Source organism: Chenopodium album, chromosome 7 (assembly GCF_948465745.1).
Source record: "Chenopodium album chromosome 7, dcCheAlbu1.1, whole genome shotgun sequence".
NCBI classification, from domain to species: Eukaryota; Viridiplantae; Streptophyta; class Magnoliopsida; order Caryophyllales; family Amaranthaceae; genus Chenopodium; species Chenopodium album.
Genome location: NC_137840.1, coordinates 19,728,627 through 19,748,685, shown reverse-complemented (window position 1 = coordinate 19,748,685; position 20,059 = coordinate 19,728,627). Strand labels below are relative to the sequence as shown.

The 20,059-nt window shown below is 39.1% G+C and overlaps 1 protein-coding gene and 1 long non-coding RNA gene across 3 annotated transcripts; both read right to left on the bottom strand.

The window, feature by feature from the left end:
• Positions 1-1,804: 1,804 nt before the first annotated feature.
• LOC145640072 (uncharacterized) lies at positions 1,805-4,775 on the bottom strand. Its single transcript, XM_081691382.1, has 4 exons — positions 4,661-4,775; positions 3,002-3,182; positions 1,986-2,866; positions 1,805-1,854 (listed from the first exon to the last, which is right to left on the bottom strand). Exons 1-4 carry the CDS (start codon positions 4,773-4,775, stop codon positions 1,805-1,807), a joined length of 1,227 nt encoding a protein of 408 aa, XP_081547508.1.
• Positions 4,776-14,590: 9,815 nt separating this feature from the next.
• Positions 14,591-18,332, bottom strand: LOC145640967 (uncharacterized). Of its 2 annotated transcripts, none has more exons than XR_014115048.1 (5): positions 18,022-18,332; positions 17,832-17,918; positions 15,915-16,193; positions 15,743-15,794; positions 14,591-14,798 (listed from the first exon to the last, which is right to left on the bottom strand). It is a non-coding gene; the product is annotated as an uncharacterized LOC145640967 (long non-coding RNA). The 2 variants fall into 2 exon arrangements; XR_014115047.1 differs by having other exon boundaries at positions 15,915-16,154.
• Between the last annotated feature and the right edge of the window lie 1,727 nt (positions 18,333-20,059).

Sequence of the window (20,059 nt, the reverse complement as noted above, 5' to 3'; positions counted from 1 at the left end):
GTAATTCAAACCATTAAAAACATGATTTAAAAATCAATCATTCAAAATACTTTTATTAAAATAAATACCTTCAAACATAATTTATTTCAAAATCATAATTCAAATGAATTCAATTCAGTCTTTAATAAAATCATATAAAACATGTTATTCAAACCAATCACTTTCAAAGGTATCTAGCCACCTAAACGTACCTTGATCCTTGCTAGAAAACCACACAAAAATAACCTCAAGAACCTTGATTCCGAATATCAATCAACACTTCGCACTTTCAAAGTTCAATCACGAATACACCTTGCAAATAACATAACCATAAGGTTATCGCAACATAAACTCAAATCTAATGTGCATGGACTATAAAAATCTTTTAAAATAATACTTTTATATAAAATTATAGCTTTGAAATAGAACTAACCATGAAGAAGATAAAGAAATAGGTTTGAAGAGAATTGAATTTTCGTTGGAAAGAATAGGCAGAACTTGCAGAGGCTATAACTCCTTTGATATAACTCTGAATTGGGTGATTCTTGAGCCTAAACTCAAGTATTTTTGGAGAGAAAAAATCTTCTGTGAAACATCAATACCTCAAAAACTGATTAGAAGTGCCCGAAATTGGCTTCAAAGATAAACGGGATGATTTGTGTAAAATTGAGGAGAAGAAAAGAAGAGAATTGGTGTGAAGAATGTGAGAGGTATGAATGGGTATTTATAGGCTAGCTCATGCAAGAATTATGGCAACAAAATTTGGGAAGAATTATGGTAAGTAGGGTTTAAGGGATTACTTGGAAAAGTGAGTAAAAGAATTAAGGAAAGTTTGGATATTAAGGTGATTGTGTACACTTGAATATGGAAGGTATATATGTCATGAAAAATAATAAGGAAATTAGAATTACTTGGGGAATAATTAATAAGAATGATTGGCAAGAAAATATGATGATTAGATATTAAAAAGATGGAGAATCAGAATTAAGGAAAATAAGAGATTTTAGGAGATAATTAAAAATATGATTTTACCAATTAAATTCCCCCAAAATAATTTAATAGGGTCGAAAATATTGAGCTTATCATAGCTCAAATTTTCGAACTCCTATAAATATATTTAGGAAGATTTTGCTCGGTTTTTAAGGAAAAAAATAATTGTGTAAATAATATAGAATAAATAATTAATTAATTAAATACCAATTATTTACCAAAAAATAACCAAGAAAAATCAGATTTTCCATGTATGGAAAATCCAAAATTCCTAGCTAGTTATTAGGTAATTTCGGCTATAATAAAATAATTAATAAAATATTATTTTTCTTTAATTAAAATATCCGAAATATGTAAATAATCCAGTTTTAAAATAGGATAAATGGATAATATATCTTATCCAAAAAAAAAAAGATTAATTTTCAAAATACTTTTGGCGCCAAAATTCAAATATTATTTTGGCTCCAAATAATAAATTTGCTAAAATACCCTTTTTATAAAATAATTCTTAATTAATTAATTAGAAAATACGTATGAAAATACGGGGTATTACACCAACCCTCACTAAAGCTTTGATCGAAAACACACCCATTCTGATGGAAATATTAGGTACAACACATGACATACACTTCTTTCATTACATGTTTGATTACACAAAAGATCTTAACTTGACTTCATACATGACTGCCTTATAAATGATTAAATTGTATATACCAAAAGTACACATAACCTACACATAATCTCACTCAAAAAGTTGTTAGAAAAGTAAAAGGTTATGTGTGGCAGTCAATTATAAGTCCTCTAACACTAACCTCCCTTCACTTTTGCAATTGCATCAGTCTGCATCTACTTCCATCTGCCCTTGATCATCTCCTATAACTGTGACTGTATCCAAAAACTGAACTACTTGAGCAATGAGATCCCTGTCCACTTCTAGTAGTTGTGGTAGTTGACCCTGGCTATCCAAGCTTCTCTTCTTCATGTGGGGGGGGGGGGGGTGGGGGAGTTATTTCCACCTTGCTTTTCTAGTATCTTAATCATGCATGATTGAAGTATGATCCATGTGTACTTGTTCAAAATAGGATCAAACACTTCAAAATCTCTAGCAACTTCCATAATTAGTTCATCTAAATTCCTTGGAAATGATTGATATTGTAATGATTGAATCACACTAAACAAGCCTGAATCTAAAACATTTGTTTTTGGTGATTGAGCTGGTTGGAAAATGAATTGAATGTTGAATCTATGTTCATGACAAGCTTCTTGAAATTCATCATCCTTTGGTACTTGATGACGCCTAGTATTATCCCATTGTATGATGATGTCCTTTGGTAGCTGATATGGCCATTTCTCATAGATTGTTGGTATGACATGTGTCAGTAGCATCTCCCTTACGCATTCTTTTGTCACACTTTGGACTGCTTTTGTCTCAAGAGTCCCTGCATCTTTGTTCTTGCTTTTCTTTTTGGCTATTTCATACTTTACAAAAGGAAATAGACCATATTTTCCATCATGTACCATGTTGTTTTGTTCATCAAACAATGGCTTGCCTATCATTCCCATGAACATTACTTTGATCTTGAACCTCCGTGATTGATGTGCCTTGTACGGATATTCTTCTGTAGGCAGTAGGTAGAATGTTCTTGTCTCTAGATTTATGTAAAACCATTTTTCATCTAAAAGTATCCATTGTTGCAAATCAGTGAATTTTGGGTCCCCTTGAGCTGGTACTGGGTCAATGAGACTTAGAACCCATTTCAGTCTTGACACTTTGTGCTTCTCTGTCAATGCTTGGTGATTTGTGCTTGTGCGTGTTTTGAGCCTGCCTTGTTGCCTAAGCCTATGCAATGCTGTTTTTGGAATTTTCAATGCAGCAGCATAACCCCTCTTAGTGGTTCTTTTGTACAATGGTACTAAAGTCAGAAACTCATCTGTGTATACTTTCGGTTTGGGTCCTGTCTTGCTTAACTTTTTTGTATTGACATCGACAATAGTACCTTATGCTAAAGATTGTTTGATTACTTGAAATCACCTTGTTGTTGTGGATTTATGCACTAAATGTTTTCTAGCCAAATTGGCTAAGAAGCCTCTTGGCAGTGAGTCCCCCTCCATGTGCAACATAATATCATCAACAATTGCTCTTTTCTCTTCTATTGTCATCTCTCTGCTTGCTCTAACATATTGTTGTTCATCTTCGATGTTTGCATCATCATCTGCATCATATCCATCTGCATTATCTTCATGTTGTTAGTTTTGTTCCTCATCTGAATCGGACCACCATTGGTATTCTTCGTGGATGAATTCTTCTTCAATGAATTCATCATCCATGAGCTGCTGCTGCTGAATAAACTCCTCCATAAGTTCATCTATGAACTCTGCCATGAGTCCCTCCCTTTTATTTTTTCATGATTGCCTTTTGGGGATGAAGTGGCGGCTGGTGTTTTTTGGACGGTCTTCGACGGAGCCTATTCCTTAATTAATGAAGCTGCAGCTACTAACACAGTTTTAGAAATTAGGAATTTTCGAATCTAGATTTAGAAGGATGTAATTTGGTAGGGATGCCTGTATTTTGGATTAACTAAACTAATTTATGATGTAAACAAACTTGAATTTATCCTCCCCCCCCCCCCCCCACCCCCTCCCCAATTCCCTTAAAAACGTTCTTTTGGAAATGGGGAATTGGTCTAAAAAGTCAATAAGGGACCACAACTATTCCCTCCAATATTACTCTCCTAATTACATACCCTTACTTTTTCTATTCACCTTTTAAAAGTTTTTCCTCGACCTCCGCAATCACCCCCAAAGTTGCAACTAAATTGGACAGGAGGTAGTATTATTTTTGTTTTTCTTTTTTTTTTTTCAAAAATGGTTTCCCAAACGCACCCAGGACGGCCTAGGTTAGCGATCAACCAGTCACCGGGGACGACTGAATCTAGAACTAGGAATGCCGAATGCTCGTTCGAGGATCCCCTTTGAGAACTTCTGCAAATCCGACCGTGTATGTGCCTCTGCGGGACACCATGGCAAGAATAAAGTAGACCAGTCGAACATTTAGGGCGGATGGTTCTTGGTACCATATAGAGAGTTCAACTGTATACTAGGAAGGCTCCATTAGGGTGCTTGTTGCCAAGGTTCGTGATTACCCGCCCAGCACGTTAGCACCCTAAGCTCATCGATTCTAGAGGAGTACGATGATGAACAACAAAATTCCGGGCCGAGTGATTCGGTGCCGGATGAGGAAATGGGGGAGGACACTGTTGACACTAGCCACTAGGCCCCTAACTTGGGCGAAAACTCCAATGATGACACTGAATCATCATATTCTAACATTGCCTCCATTGACTCGGAGGAGGCGCGCTCAAAATTAAACTCTGTTAGAGAGTCCCTGTTAGTGGATAAGGGGGAAGGATGGGCGGAGCCGTCTGCTTCATGCCGACTGGAACATGCTCCCTATTATTTGCACGTTCCTAAAGCCAAGCGGGAGAAAATGACGGAGGAATTTGCGAAGTTCATTTCCAACCATGTCATGGAAAATGGATTTCTTCTTTCTGTGCCGGACGCTAAGGATACAGTCATCTGGCCAGAGAAGGCCAGCTACGACATCCAATGCTTTGGCTGCTATGAGGCGGCCATTCAAGTTGGACTTTGCTTCCTTCTTCATCCAACCGTGGAGAGGATTTTAGAGGGATACCAACTAGGTATCTGGCAACTAGCCCCGCATTTCTTAGGTCAACATCATGGGCTACGTTGCCACCTGCGAAATGCTGGAGGTGGATCCCAGCTTTGAGACATTCACTCATATGCATTATTTCTGCAAGACCCTTCAATCAAGCGGAGCCGGATGGTTCAGCCTTACTAGCCATAAGGGTTACATGATGACAGTAGGGAAGGAGACCAAATGGAAGGACTAGAGGAAGAAATTTTACATAGTCTCCTCCCCCGACCGCCTGCGCAACAAACACTATTAGAAAATAGGGAAATTCCGATGGACTGGTTCTGACAGACCCGAAATTCCGTCGAAAATAGCAAAATTTTTGACAGATTTTTTGTCCGTCGAATATTTCCGACGAATTTAACAATTCCGTCGGAAATCCGTAGGAAATTTCCAACGGGGAAAAAAAGCCATCGGAATAGATATGCTTTCCGACGGATTTTTCAGTCGTAATTTACAATTTTCGACGGATTTATAGTTCTTCGGAAATTTTTGACGAATTTCCCGTCGGAATAGAATTAAAAAAAAAACTTTCTACCAAACCCTAAACGTCTAAAATGCAGCCCCTCCCCCCTTTCTCTCTATTTCCGCCTCACTTTCTCCTTCTCGTTCTCCTTCTCTTCCTTCTTTTCTTTTCCCTTCTCCTTCTCTTCTCCTTCCCGTTCTCTGCTCTTCTTCTTATTTTCTTTTCCCTTATCTTTCGCTAGGTTGTTCTTCTTTTTCAAATCCGTCGAGTTGCGGTGGTTCTTTAGATATTAATGGTTATTATGGTTAAATTCGACCATGAAAACTCTAGATCTAGAATTTTCATGGTCGAATGTGACCATATTAAATCAAATTCGAGACAACATTTAAAGCCAAATTCGTATTTAAAGGTATGTTTTCTTGTGTTTAACTTCTTCTTCTTTTTTTTTTTTTTTTTTTTTTTTTTTTTTTTTTTATGGTTTTGGGCGGTCGTGGTGGTAAATCTGGGTTATTTGGTGGGTTTAGGTTTGTTAAGGTCGTGGTGGTAGATCTGGGTTATTAGGTTAGGGTTAGGTTGGTTAAGTTCGTGGTGGGTGGGTTCGTTCGGGATTGGTGGGTTAGGTTTGAATGGGTTAAGGTGGTGGTAGATCTGGGTTATTAGGTTAGAGTCGTGGTGGGTCTGGTGGGTGGGTTCGTTTCGGTTAGGTGGGTTAGGGTTGAATGGGTTAAGGTGGTGGTGACGACGGCTTAGGGTCTGGTTTGTTTAGATGGTACGGTGCGTGGTGGCGGCTTATGGGGTGGAAGTGGGGATTGGACGTGGTGGTGTGGGGTGGGGTGGGTTTTTTTTTTGTAGAAGGTGGTGGATTTGTTTTCCATTGGAATTTTCTGACGTATTTTTTTTCCGTCGGAATTTTACAACGAACTTTCCCGGGCCGGAAAATGTCTTCCGATGCATGATTTCCGTCGGAAAAGGCCCTTTTTCCTACAAAGGGTTTTTCGACGACGATTTCTGACGGAATTCCGTCGAAAACCCTATTTTCGACGGAAAACAAGGTGTTTCGAGGGATTTTTTTCGTCAGAAAATGACACTTTTCTAGCACTGAAAAGGTACAACAGGTGGAACCGGAACCTGCCTCTCCTTGTTGGGAAGAAAGCCCTGCCGCCTATCCTAAGGCAGGCGCAGGAGTAAATACTGGATCGAGGCCTTTTTACGCTGGCCATTCGGACCAATGAAGAGATGGGGGAGAAGGAGGTCACCCTGCAAAGCTACATTCCCCGTCATGAGTGGCTACATGACGGGAGATATTTGGCCGCTTGCGGTCTTAGTACTGAGAGGCCGAGAGGTAGTAGGCCGCTTGTTTTTATTTTACTTTGTTGATCTTGATTCTTTTTTTAATTTCTAACTCTTTTACCTCTTGTGTAGACTAAGCAATGCAGAAGCTCTAGGCCACCAAGAAGTCGGCTGCACATTCTGCAGTGTATTACTGTTCGTCCATCCTGGGCAAACGGACTAATGAGGAGCAGCAGACAGGCGAAGCTCCTAAGGTGAGGAACTTTCCTACTATACTTGGGTTAAGTTTTCATGAGGCCGCATGACGCGGGTGCATGGAACTTAGTGGAAGAAGTGGAAGACTTGCCACGTGTTGTGAAATGAAGTTGGGCCAAGCTCCTTGGAGGTCACCTTTTGGGACTAACCATCATCACACTTGAAGACAAGAAGAATTGAAGAGGTTCGGCCGAACCTAGAAAGTCCGACCGAACCATTTTGTCAGTTTCCAACCCGATTTTGTCAGTTTCTAACCCGATTTTGTCAGTTTTGCAGAAGTGGTCGAACTCCAAAGGTTCGACTGAACCAGGAGCAGGACAGTTCGACCGAACTTACCCTTAGTTCGGTCGAACCTTTTCCCGTTTTCTTGTCAGTTTGTGCGAACTATTTAAGTTGTTTTAAGACATTTGGTATCTTAATTAATGTTGAACTTTTCTTGATTTTGTAATCAAAGAGATTTTTTCTCCCTACCATAATCTTTGTGATTATCTTGCTTTCTTTGTGATTGCTACTTTGTAATCTTTGTGGTTACACCTTAATCCTAGCTTTACTTGGTGTTGGCTTTGATTAAGACCCCTATTTTCATTATCTTGGTGATTTTGAGATAGGTTTGCCTTATTTTGTTGGTTTGAACTTGTTGTGACTTGATTTCTCCTCCCTTTTTCTTGGGTTTTGTTGGTTATTTCATATCATTTGGTATCAAGAGCCTAGGTAATTAGCCTAGAAAGATCCTAACATTTTGAATTTCTCTTTCCTTCTCTTAAAAGATCTCATCTTTTCCCATAAAAATTTGAAATTTTTCTCACTATCTTGAAACATGGGTGATAGATACTATTATGAAGATGATGAAGGTTACAATGAAAACTTTAGATTGGATGCTCTAGAAAGGAAGTTTGATAGACTTCTTGAGGTCTTGGAGAATAGAAGAAGTCCTAGAAGGAGGAGGAGCCCTAGTGAAGAAGATGACTCTCACTCTCCTCGCCGGAGAAGGGAATACCGCCAACGACACCATGAGGACAACCGTGACCGAGACATCAAGTCGGAATTTTCAGACTTTGAAGGTAATCTTGATCCTAATGAATTTCTTGATTGGGTTAGGAGTATGGGGAATGTGTTTAAGGGTTATAATGATGAAAAACGTTTCAAATTGGCCATCCTAAAACTCAAAAAACATGCTTCTTTGTGGTATGAGAACTTAAAGAATCGTAGGAAGAAAGATGGAAAATCAAAAATCACTTCTTGGGAGAAATTGAAGAAACATATGAATAAGGCCTTTGTGCCTTAAGATTATTTGCAAGATTCTTATCTTAAATTGAACTCTCTTAAGCAAGGAATTATGTCGGTAGAGAAATATACTAAGGAGTTTGAGAAACTTTCTATCATGAGTGGAATTGAAGAAGCACAGGAGCATAAGATTGCTATGTATATTGGTGGTCTTGAGAGAAAACTTGGGCAAAAGGTTGATGTGCACGCCCATGGAAGTTTTGATCAAGTGGTGCAAAAAGCTTTGAAGTTTAAGAAGTATGACAAGGTGAGTAGTGCTAGTGGGTATACTAAGCCTACCTTCAAGAGTTCTTTTGCTCCAAAGGGTGAGACAAGCAAGCCCATTGCCAAGGATGACAAAGGCAAGGCTCCCATATACTCTTCTAGCAAAGATGATCACAACAAGATGAGCAATTGAAAGACTTGCTACAAGTGTAGGGGTTATGGACATTTTGCTAATGAGTGTCCAAATAGTAGAACTATGATGATTCGTGAAATGAATGATGATGATTACGAAGATGAGAAGAGGGATTTTGGAGACTCTATATATGATGAAGAGGATGAGATTCTAGTTGAAGCCGATGAAGTTCAAATCCTTGTTGTGAGGAGGGCACTTCACTCCATTTCTACCCCTTTGGCAGAAGAGCAAAGGGAAAACATCTTCCAAACTCGTTGCACCATCAAGGATCGAGTTTGCAACCCTATCATTTATAGTGGCTCTTGCACTAATGTGGCTTCAACAACATTAGTGAGCAAGCTCAATCTTGAAACTACCGATCATCCTACTCCCTACAAGCTTCAATGGCTTACAATCACAATGAGATGAAGGTAACGAAACAAACTCTTCTTTCTTTCTCAATTGGCAAGCTATATAAGGATGAGGTGCTTTGTGATGTATTGCCTATGGATGCTTGTCATGTATGTCTTGGTAGACCTTGGCAATTTGATAGAGATGTGATGCATGATGGAAGAAAGAACGCTTATTCATTCATGATGGATAAGAAGAAGATTGTACTTAACCCCTTGTCCCCCACCATCAAACACAAAGAACCCTTGGGTACGGGAAACACAATCAAAGAGAACCTTCTAATTGGGGAAAATGAGATGCGAAAGGAAATAAATCAAGGACAACTTGTCTTTATTTGTCTTCTTAGGGAAACACAAGAGAGTGAGTGAGAGAACCCAATCCACCCCCTTGTCAAGGAAATATTGGTTGAGTACCATGTTGTTTTTCCCGATGATCTTCCCCCCGGTTTGCCACCTATTAGGGGAATTGAGCATCAAATCGATCTTATTCTCGGATCACAACTCCCTAATAGACTTGCTTATAGGTGTACCCTCGATGAAGCAAGAGAGCTTCAAAGACAAGTTGGTGAGTTGATTGAAAGAGGATTTGTGAGGGAATCCCTTAGCCCTTGTTTGGTTTCGGCTCTTTTGGTTCCGAAAAAGGATGGTACATGGAGGATGTGTGTGGATAGTAGGGCCATCAATAACATCACCATCAAGTATCACTTCCCTATTCCCCGACTTGATGATTTGCTTGATGAGCTATATGGTTCCAAGGTGTTTTCGAAGATTGACTTGAGGATGGGGTACCATCAAATTCGTATGCGTGAAGGAGATGAGTAGAAGATCACTTTCAAGACAAAGCAAGGCTTGTATGAGTGTCTAGTCATGCCATTTGAGCTCTCTAATGCTCCTAGCACTTTCATGAGGCTCACGAATGAGGTACTTTGCCCCTTCATCGGTAAATTTGTTGTTGTTTATTTTGATGACATACTTGTTTATAGCAAATGTGAACTTGATTATGTTAAACATTTGAGGCAAGTATTTGAAATATTGAGAATTAGGCGGTGTTTTGGGTGTTTTTTGTCCCTCGGGAGAGTTACGTCACGAAGTCTGATCCGGCTGAGTTGTACCTGCAAAATAACGGAGACTCCGGGTGGTTGGAGCTCCGCCTCCAACGATCAAGTTAGTGACTTGAAAGGGAATAAAGAGTACGAAAATTTAGGTGGGGATCTGCTTGGATTCCAAACTCAGGTCTTTCTCTGATGTGAGAGAATTCAGGTGTAATAAATTATTCAATGTGTCCCCAAAGTGGGGAAGTATCTCCCTATTTATAGGGTCCTTGGAGAAGGTGTCCCTTTCTAGGTCACTTGACCTAAATTTCATTGGGTTGCGCTGTAAAACGGTGCTTCTAGGGATTTGGGCCCTTGAAGGCTGCCATTTCAGAGGAATATCTGAGGGCGCCAAGTGTCAAGAGGATGCTGAGCCACATGTGCCATCCTGAGCTCGACACGTGGCTTCCTCTCATTGGTCCACGTGTCTAGGGTATTTTTACCCTAAACATTTGCCCCTCACAGGTCGCACGTGCATATCACGTGGGGCCTGTGACACGTGTCCACCTTTCATAGGTGAACAGTAACGGGTAAAATTTTTGAATTTCAAATCAAAAATTTCCCCCCGCTTTCACTTTCTATAAATAGAAAGTTACCCCCCCCCCTTTTTCTCACCTTACATTCACATTTGACTTTTTAGAGAGAGAAAAAGAGAGATTCTAGAGAGAGATTCTCTGCTTTCGTTTGCGTCACATCAAGTTCAAGTTTGCGAGTGCTAGTAGTTCAACACCCGGTTTACCGGCTGTAGCGGTTTTCAGATTTTTTAGAGTAAAAGCGAGGTAACCGCCTGTACCATTTTAGCTTTCCTCCCTTTCAATTTGTATACCATTTTTTCTCCGCCTGTATACCTAGTTTATTAGAGAATATAAATGAGTTCTCAATCCACCCACTCGACACTGCCTAGGACACTCAGCCGATCCCTAGGAACGGCTGACTCTAGAACAGGGGGTGCCTTTGCTGGATTGTCGGGTGGTTGGAGCTCTGCCTCCGACGATCAAGTTAGTAACTTGAAAGGGAATAAAGAGTACGGAAATTTAGGTGGGGATCTGCTTGGATTCCAAGCTCAGGTCTTTCTCTGATGTGAGAGAATGCAGGTGTAATAAATGATTTAATGTGTCCCCAAAGTGGGGAAATATCCCCCTATTTATAGGGTCCTTGGATAACGTGCCCCTTTCTAGGTCACTTGACCTAAATTTCAGTGGGCTGCGCTGTAAAACGGCGCTTCTAGGGATTTGGGCCCTTGAAGGCCGCCATTTTAGAGGCATATATGAGGCACCAAGTGTCAAGAGGATGTTAAGCCACATGGGCCATCCTGAGCTCGACACGTGGCTTCCTCTCATTGGTCCACGTGTCTAGGGTATTTTTACCCTAAACAGGCGGCTTATTGCCAAGTTGGAAAAGTGTACTTTTATGGTGGGTAGTATTGTTTTTCTTGGTTATGTGATTTCGAATGTAGGGATCTTAATGGACCCTAGTAAAATGGAGGCCATTCAATCTTGGCCTACTCCTAATACTCTCACTTAAGTTAGGATTTTCCATGGTCTAGCTTCCTTCTATCGAAGGTTTGTGAAGAATTTTAGCATTATTTTAGCCCCGGTGACCGAATGCATGAAGAAGGGTATTTTTTAGTGGACACCATCGACTCAAAGGGCTTTTGAGACCCTCAAGAAGAAGTTGTGTGAAGCTCCTATCTTAGCTCTTCCGAATTTTGAACAACCCTTTGAAGTTGAATGTGATGCTAGTGGGGTTGGAGTTGGAGCGGTTCTTGTGCAAGGAGGGAGGCCGGTTTCCTATTTTAGTGGGAAGCTTGGTGGAGAAAGAATGAGGCATAGTACCTATGACAAGGAGTTCTATGCTATTGTGAGGGCTCTTGATCATTGGTCACATTACTTGAGGCCTAGACCATTTGTACTACACTCCGATCATGAATCTCTCAAGTACATCGATGGTTTCACTTTCTCTTCAAAGTACAAGGATGGGAATATCAATGTTGTTGTCGATGCTCTTTCTAGGAGGCATTGTATGATCACTATTCTTGATGCAATGTTTTCAGGGTTTGAGTTGCTAAAAGAGTTGTATCGCGATGATGAGGATTTTGGTGGGTTGATGAAGAAGTGTGAGGAAGGGGTCGATGGCTCTTTCATGGCGCAAGAGGGTTTCCTTTTCAAGGGAAAAAAGCTTTGTGTTCCGAAATTCTCTCATTGACAGTTGCTTGTTAAGGAAGCTCATCAAGGAGGACTAGCTGGACACTTTGGGGTTGCAAAAACATATGACATTCTTCGAGAGCATTTTTATTGGCCTTAGATGTTTGGTGATGTGCAAGATGTGATAGCTCGTTATGGGGCTTGTCACAAGACTAAGAGTCAATTCTGTGAAGGACTCTACTCTCCTCTTCCGGTCCCTAGTCACCCTTGGGATGATCTTAGTATGGATTTTGTAGTTGCTCTCCCTCGCACTCAAAGGAAAAATGATTCCGTGTTTGTTGTGGTTGATCGTTTTAGCAAGATGGCTCACTTCATTCCTTGCCACAAGACCGATGACGCTTCTCATGTGGCTACCTTGTTCTTTAGAGAAGTGGTGAAGCTTCATGGCATTCCAAAAAGTATTGTGTCGAACCGTGATCCTAAGTTCTTGAGCTACTTTTGGAAGACTTTGTGGAAGTTAGTGGGAACCAAGCTCTTGTTTAGTACCTCTAGTCACCCTCATACCGTTGGCCAAACCAAGGTGACTAATCGTACCATGTCCACCGTTCTCCGAGCTATCATTAGAAAACACATGAAAGATTGGGATCTTAAGCTACCTCAAGTTGAATTTGCTTACAACCCCTCTCATTGCATAGCTACTGGGAAAACATCATTTGAAGTAGTGTATGGCTTCAATCCCCGCCTACCACTTGACTTGTTGCCTAGTATTCCTCAAGAGGAGTTGGGCTTTGAGGCGAAAGATAGAGTTGAAATGATGAAAAAGCTTCATGAAGATGTCAAGAAGAGAATTGAGAAGGCAAATGAGAGTTACAAGGCAAGGGCAAACAAATTCAAGAAGCCAAGGGAATCCAATGTAGGTGATCTTGTGTGGCTCCATCTCCGGAAGGAAAGATTCCCGGCTAAGAGAAAGAACAAGCTCATGCCAAGATCCGAAGGCCCCTTTGAAGTTATGGAGAGAGTTGGACCTAATGCTTACAAGCTCAAACTACCAGGAGACTTTAGTGTTCGGTGTTCATGCTACCTTTAATGTTGGTGATCTTGCTCCTTTTCTTTTTGAAGATGATATTGGTGATGATGAGCCGGAATTGAGGGCAATTCCTTTTGAAGAAGAGAGGTTTGACGCAGGTGCATGAAACTTAGTGGACGAAGTGGAAGACTTGCCTCGTGTCATGACACGGAGTCGGGCCAAGCTCCTTGGAGGTCACCTTTCGGGACTAACCATCATCACACTTGAAGACAAGAAGAATTGAAGAGGTTCGGCCGAACCTAGGAAGTCCGATAGAACCATTTCGTCAGTTTCCAACCAGATTTTGTCAGTATTGCAGCAGTGGTCGAACTCCAAAGGTTCGACCGAACCAGGAGCAGGACAATTCGACCGAACCTACCCACAAGTTCGACCGAACTTACCCTTAGTTCGGCCGAACCTTTTCCCGTTTTCTTGTTAGTTTGTGCGAACTATTTAAGTTATTTTAAGACGTTTTGTATCTTAATTAATGTTGAACTTTGCTTGATTTTGTAATCAAAGAGACTTTCTCTCTCTACCATAATCTTTGTGATTATCTTGCTTTCTTTATGATTGCTACCTTGTAATCTTTGTGGTTACATCTTAATCCTAGCTTTGCTTGGTATTGGCTTTGATTAAGACCCCTATTTTCATTATCTTAGTGATTTTGAGACAGGTTTGCCTTATTTTATTGGTTTGAACTTGTTGTTACTTGATTTCTCCTCTCTTTTTCTTGGGTTTTGTTGGTTATTTCATATCACCGCATGCTTACTAGTTGGCACATTCTATGCAGGGCGGATCGTCCAAACCCTTTCCCTCCAAATAGCCGTAGCCGAAGCTTAAAAAGCAGTCGAGTAGTGATGTTCGCAATTTTGAGAAGCTCAGGAAGCACATCGCAGGAGGAGGCGGAAGGTATAATCACTTAAACCATTTTTCAATGTGGTTGGATTAAATAACAATCGCCAAAAAGGGAACTGGACCATTCGAAATACTTTTAATTCATGTTGTTTGATCTGGAAGAGATTTCGCAGAGGCCGATTGTCCTACAATTGGACAAATAAATTTTGAGGGCGCTTGGGCCTAAAGACAAGGCGTCTGTCCGAGTAGTCGGCTCCCTCAACCTCGACGCCATCTTGTCGCCTCGCTGTGAGGTAGGATAGTTGTGATTTTTGTTTTTGATTTCTCATACTAGTGGAAAAAAGCTTATCCGTAACGGGCAAAAACAGCCCATCCGTAACCGGCAATGGCCGTTATGTATGTTGCCGTTACAAATAGCAATAGTTATTTATAACGGGCACACTTATTTGTAACGGGCAAACAAGTGCCCGTTACAAATAACTGGGTTATTTGTAACGGACATTTGAAATGCCCGTTACAAATAACGGGACTATTAGTAACGGGCACCCAAATGTCCATTTGTAACGGAACATGTTTTGCTCGTTACGAATACCTACTTATTTGTAACGGGCCTAAAATCTGCCTGTTACAAATAGTGTGTGATCTAATTAAAAAAAATCCAGCAAATGCGGGATTGCTTTACACTTTTTTATCTATTAATGAGAGATATTTATATTTTATACAAATATAGTATATAATTATTATACAATCAACTAATAACTAAAACTTAAAAGAACCACTAAAGAAAATCTCAATTGTAACAATAATAAAACAAGTTTAACACGAAGCCAATCCCTAACATTGTGCTTCTTTATTTCTTTGTCAAAAATACTTCAAGTACCTGAAAATTAAAAAAAAAAGTTCTGTTTAACCAGTAATCACCCAATAATCGACGTTGTCCCCCAAAAAGAAAATTCATACAATTCACTAATCCATAAGAGAATAATCACACAATTATAAGTCATTTTCAATCTTTTAAAATTTCAATACTCAAACACAAGCAGTACACCGCAATAAACTGAATTTAGCTCATTATTATCAGCTCCATTTTTATAAGTAAAATGCTAAATTTCTCAATTCCTGCTTCAAATATAATCCTATATAAGTCCCACTCTGAAGATTCTCTAAGATTCAACCATTACACATAACAATTTCTGCTCCTACGAACACCTAATACACACAACAATAAACAATGAGTAGCCAATTCAAATACTCAACTTTTAAAGGCAGAAAACACAAATTTGAAGAAAACCCAGAACAAAAAAATGCCTTTTATAACTCAAAAATCAATAAAAGGTGCAAACCAATATGAAGAACATAAACAATTACTAGAAAGAGCAAGGCTAGGGATGGTATCAATATCAAGGTCAGCAGCCTCTTTAGGGTTGAATAAAACAGAGGGTCGAGTAATAACAAAAAAAAGAACAAATTAACGCATCAGGAGGAGGATGGTTCTACTATTTGTTGAGTCTTCCACATTATTCATCGAAATATTTCAAGAGACACCATGAAAACACAGCGACAAATCGAGATATAATAAAATATGTAGCTGACATACACCCCAAATCAAATAACAATAAATCATGAGTAAACAAATAAACCTCAAAGAATTAATTCCTTTTACACAGTTTGAATTAACAATATTAGCTATAACCCCAGAAAAAACATTCAATCCCTTCTAACCAAAAACAACAAAATTAGCTTCAACTTAGCAAATCTGGGTAAATCAAACTCCAACAACCCAAAGGCGAAGAAACCGAGGAAAGACGAAAGTTCAAAAAATACCATCATATTTGATTCTAACAAGCACCTCAGATTCCTCCCCCAGCTGTCACAACTGCAAAACAAACAAGCCCGTTTTAGATTAGGTCAACAATCCCAAAAAAAAAAAAAAACACAATGCAGACATTACGAAGCTGAAATTCAAACAATTAAGACCAGACATTACTAAGCGTACTTTCTTACTCAACCAACTCATAAGAACTTTGAATCACATTAAAAACAAGCTTTGCTGGATCTGGTGACAACTGAAGAGAATCAGAAATCTCATCACGCATATTATATATTTCCTTGTAGTGTAGCTTAATCAGGTAAGATCTCATGCCATTTGTGTCCATATTCATGAACAACGATTGAACCTCACAGCACGCCACTGGCTTAGGTTCTCTAGTCTTCGCAAGTGCAGAACTTGTAAGCTCTATGCAAGTGTTGAATGAACAGCAGTAAGCATTTAAAACTATACAACATTCGCAAAAAAAAAAGAAAGATATTAATGTGCTAGTGGGAAGGCCAATGGAAGTGATGATAAAGTAACAATAAGTGCAGAATGTTCTACTAAAGTTACACACACAGACACACACACACACAATCCAGCAAAGCCATACTAAATCAGCAAGATTATCAACAAATGAGACACACACAGTCACACACACAGACAATGCTCAATGTTTTAACAATAGAGCAATTTAGATCAAGAACAAGGTTTTTACTCAAACCACACAATTTGAAATCCATAAGTCACCAGTACCTCAAAATCTAATTTGTGTACGCAGTATACAATCGGAACAAATAAACTAATGAAATTTTTTGACATGAACATGATCCGATGTATAAACAAATCAGGCAAGTTAGGCACTGAAACACATACAGAGACCAGGAAATTCAGTCAATACTAGAAATATTGTTACTGCAATAGTGCAATGCAGGGAGTGTGCTGGACAAACCCCAGGACACAGTTTGATTTGAGTAGATCAACATGTAAAACATAATTTTAAATGGGGTAAAAAAAATGCCAGATTGATAGGTTTAAACTTCAAGTTTAATCAACAAAATAGCGAAGAAATGACAAAATAGCGAACAAACTTCAAGTTTAATCAACAAAATAGCAAACAAACTTCCAAGTTCAAGTTTAATTTTAAATGGGGTCATGGATGCAACAAATGAAAAGGCATCACAAGGCACTGGGCACCCCTTGCTCCAAAAAGCCCTTTTGCGCTTCAATTTCTCTACAATCAGAGTATGATCCAAATTAGAGGGCCTCACTATAAACATGGCCCTGTATGCAGTAAGATCAACATTACCCTATATTGTACAACTAACACTTTCAGAATCAAGTAAAGACAATTCTTGTAATTGTAATCAGAATCAAGCATTAAAACCACAATAAAATCATGTATAATGTGATATAATTCCCTCTCTAAAGGTGAAATATCAGTTGAAAGGTTTAAAATACGGAAAGAGACAAATGCACTTTCAATAAAAGATATGAAATATGAATCCTTTCATCTTTGTATCTTAACTCCTTTCATCTATATCTTAACTCCTTTTACACATTTTTTTCAGAAAAGGTTAAGAAAAATGATTCCTTAACTCCTTTAAAATAGTATCCAAATGATAGTGGAAAAAAATTGTTCATGCACATAGTCTAAAGAAACAAGCAGCATTGAGTTTCAATTCAACAAAGAGGGGAAAAAAATGTCAGGTGGTTCTCTTTATTATATCACTTTTTAAAAACAAGATTAAATTAAGAGGAAGACTCTAAGCAACTTTAACTCCAAAATTCGTATAAACATACTTCAAATACAACTAAAATGAAGCGGCTACATATGAAAATGGAGCTATACAGACCTTGAAACCTCCCCTCACATCCCATTAAATTAAATAAAATTAACTATTGCCTAATTATATATCATCAATCTTCCATTAACATCTCAGTGTATACAGGAGCAAAATCAGAGAATAAATTCAAAATAACAAATACAAATCAAATTTTATCTTTTAGATCGAAATCAATTCGGACAAATCTCTGCAAAATCGAGCATCTAAACCCTAAACAACAACACAAAACAAAAAAAAATAAAGAAAACACACAAACCTGCAGAATACAAGCAGTAGGAGTGAGATGGAATTCTAGAAGCTTCAGAATACAAGCAGATAGCTCATATTCAACTTCCCTTCTCACCTAATCAACTCCAAACAATAAAAAAAAATTAAAATCTCAAAAACACAAAAAATTTAAAAACAAAATCAAATCTAATTAAGAATCCAAAAAAGGGGGAAATTACCAAGAAAACTTCGTTGTGGAAAACACCAGATCTGCCGCTGCATCATCTTCTTCACTAGAATAGTACACCGGAGAGCAGCGATTCGGCTACAAAAACTTAGAGCGGCGATTCAGCCCGCCACTGCCGCCGTTGCTAGGACCGACCGATGCGCCGTGAACATTAATGGAAAAAATCAGGAAGGATGAGAGAGAGAGAGAGAGAGATTGAGAAAGAAGATAAGAGAAAGGATGAAAGAGAGAGGAGAGCGTTGAGGTACAAAAGCGGCTGAGAGAGAGAGAGAGATTTGCCGCCGTTGACTGGCAAACAGTGTAACCGCGTAACCGACTTAGTATTTGTCCGTTACAAATATTATTTATTCGTAACGTGCATTTATTTGCCCGATACGATTATTAACTATTCGATTATTAACTATTCGTATAGAACAATTATTTGCTCGTTACAAATGACTTTTTCCATACCGTTTATATATTTTTTCCATTACAATTACTTTTTTTGTAACGAAATTTATCATGGCTGTTACAAATAGGGTGTTACAAATGACAATTTTTCCACTAGTGTTACCTTGGGTGATGCATATGGTCGTTTGATATTAACTATCTCAATTTTGGCCGAATGGGCTTGAAAAGCCAATCAACGACAACTCCAAAAAGGTAACGACTGCTTAAGCTCGGGCTGCTTCCTCCTTAGACACTGCTCAGTTTGAGATTGCCCAAAATGAACTACTGACACTTGATATGATGTATTCCCTGGCGTTGGCAAATCTGCAGGTCAAGCAGAACTTGGACGCAGCGAGGGGGCGGATTACTGAGCTGCATAATAAGGTCAAGGCCCCAAGGATAAACTAAAGCCGATCTAAGAGGCGAATAAGAAGGTTGGCCGCCTGCATGGGAAGGTTGATAAGCTCAAGGGCTGGCTGCAAAACCAAGAGTCCCAACTCAAGTCTAAATACAAGTCCCTGGCTAAGGAAAAGAAAAAGGGCCTAGTCAAACAAATGATGGAGGACTATGAGTCCATCATGCGGACGGCTTATGAATCATTGCAGCCGGGTTTTGACTACCAAATTTGGAAAGTCAAGTTTGATGTAGCCAATGATGAGTTTAACGACCGATTCATGTAGCAGGCGAAAGAGGAGGCAGTCGGGGGAGTCAAGGAATCCGACTCCTCTGGCGTGTCGTCCTCGAGGGATAATGAGGATCAGGAAGAGGATGTGAACGACGATAAGCAGCTGCAAGGGAACAACAAGGATGATGCGGCTGTTAATGCTGAAGACCTCCCCTGATCCTTATAAGATTTTTAGGTATCTTTCTGCGGCCGAATGGCCAAATATTTTCATTTTCGGCCTGTATGCCGAGTATCTATGTATCTTTACCGACCAGGGTGTCGGGTGAATCAATTATTTCTTTCGGTTTTACCGGCTAACTTTTGCAGTCGTCTACAGGGACGACTGTTTTTAAGTTGAATGAAACATCTGGTCAATCTGACCAGTTTTGATTATATTGGCATCTTGCTTTAAAATTTTTTAAATCTTTCAATTTTATTTGATATGCATAGATTTAAGCTATGTATTTAACTTGCCTGTATATTATGCGATTATTTGTTTTACCGGATGTCCTTGCCCCTGGACAAATGTTTGCTTGGTTTCAAAAATGGGTTGATTGACTTAGAAATTATTAATACTTTAAAGAGTATGATTGGTTTCTAAGTGAATCAAAACCTATGGTGATTGCCCCAAATCAAACGACAAATGGCCATCTTAAGCAGACAGATAGGCACTTGAGAGCATATGGCCAGAGGCCTAAATTAGTCATTTAGACGCTATTAAACCGCTAAGTCCTTGAACTTAGCTTATTTTATTAAGCATAATCCGCCGTATGTATTGCGCTAGAGCAATAGCAGGCGGTGAGACATAATATAGTAGCCTCTAAAATGAAATAGTAGGCGCTTTCTGTCTGTTATTAAAATAGTTGGAAAAACTTACACTTATTAAATTTTAAATTAGATTAAATCAAACGGCTGTGATCGTTATCTTAATTCAGAC

Coding starts and splice junctions, on each gene's coding strand:
- LOC145640072 (XM_081691382.1), bottom strand. CDS start 4,775: ATGCATATGAGTGAATGTCTCAAAGCTGGGATCCACCTCCAGCATTTC. Junction 3,183..4,660: donor AGTTGCCAGATACCTAGTTG/GTATCCCTCTAA, acceptor GATATGATGCAG/ATGATGATGCAAACATCGAA. Junction 2,867..3,001: donor CATAAATCCACAACAACAAG/GTGATTTCAAGT, acceptor ATTGTACAAAAG/AACCACTAAGAGGGGTTATG.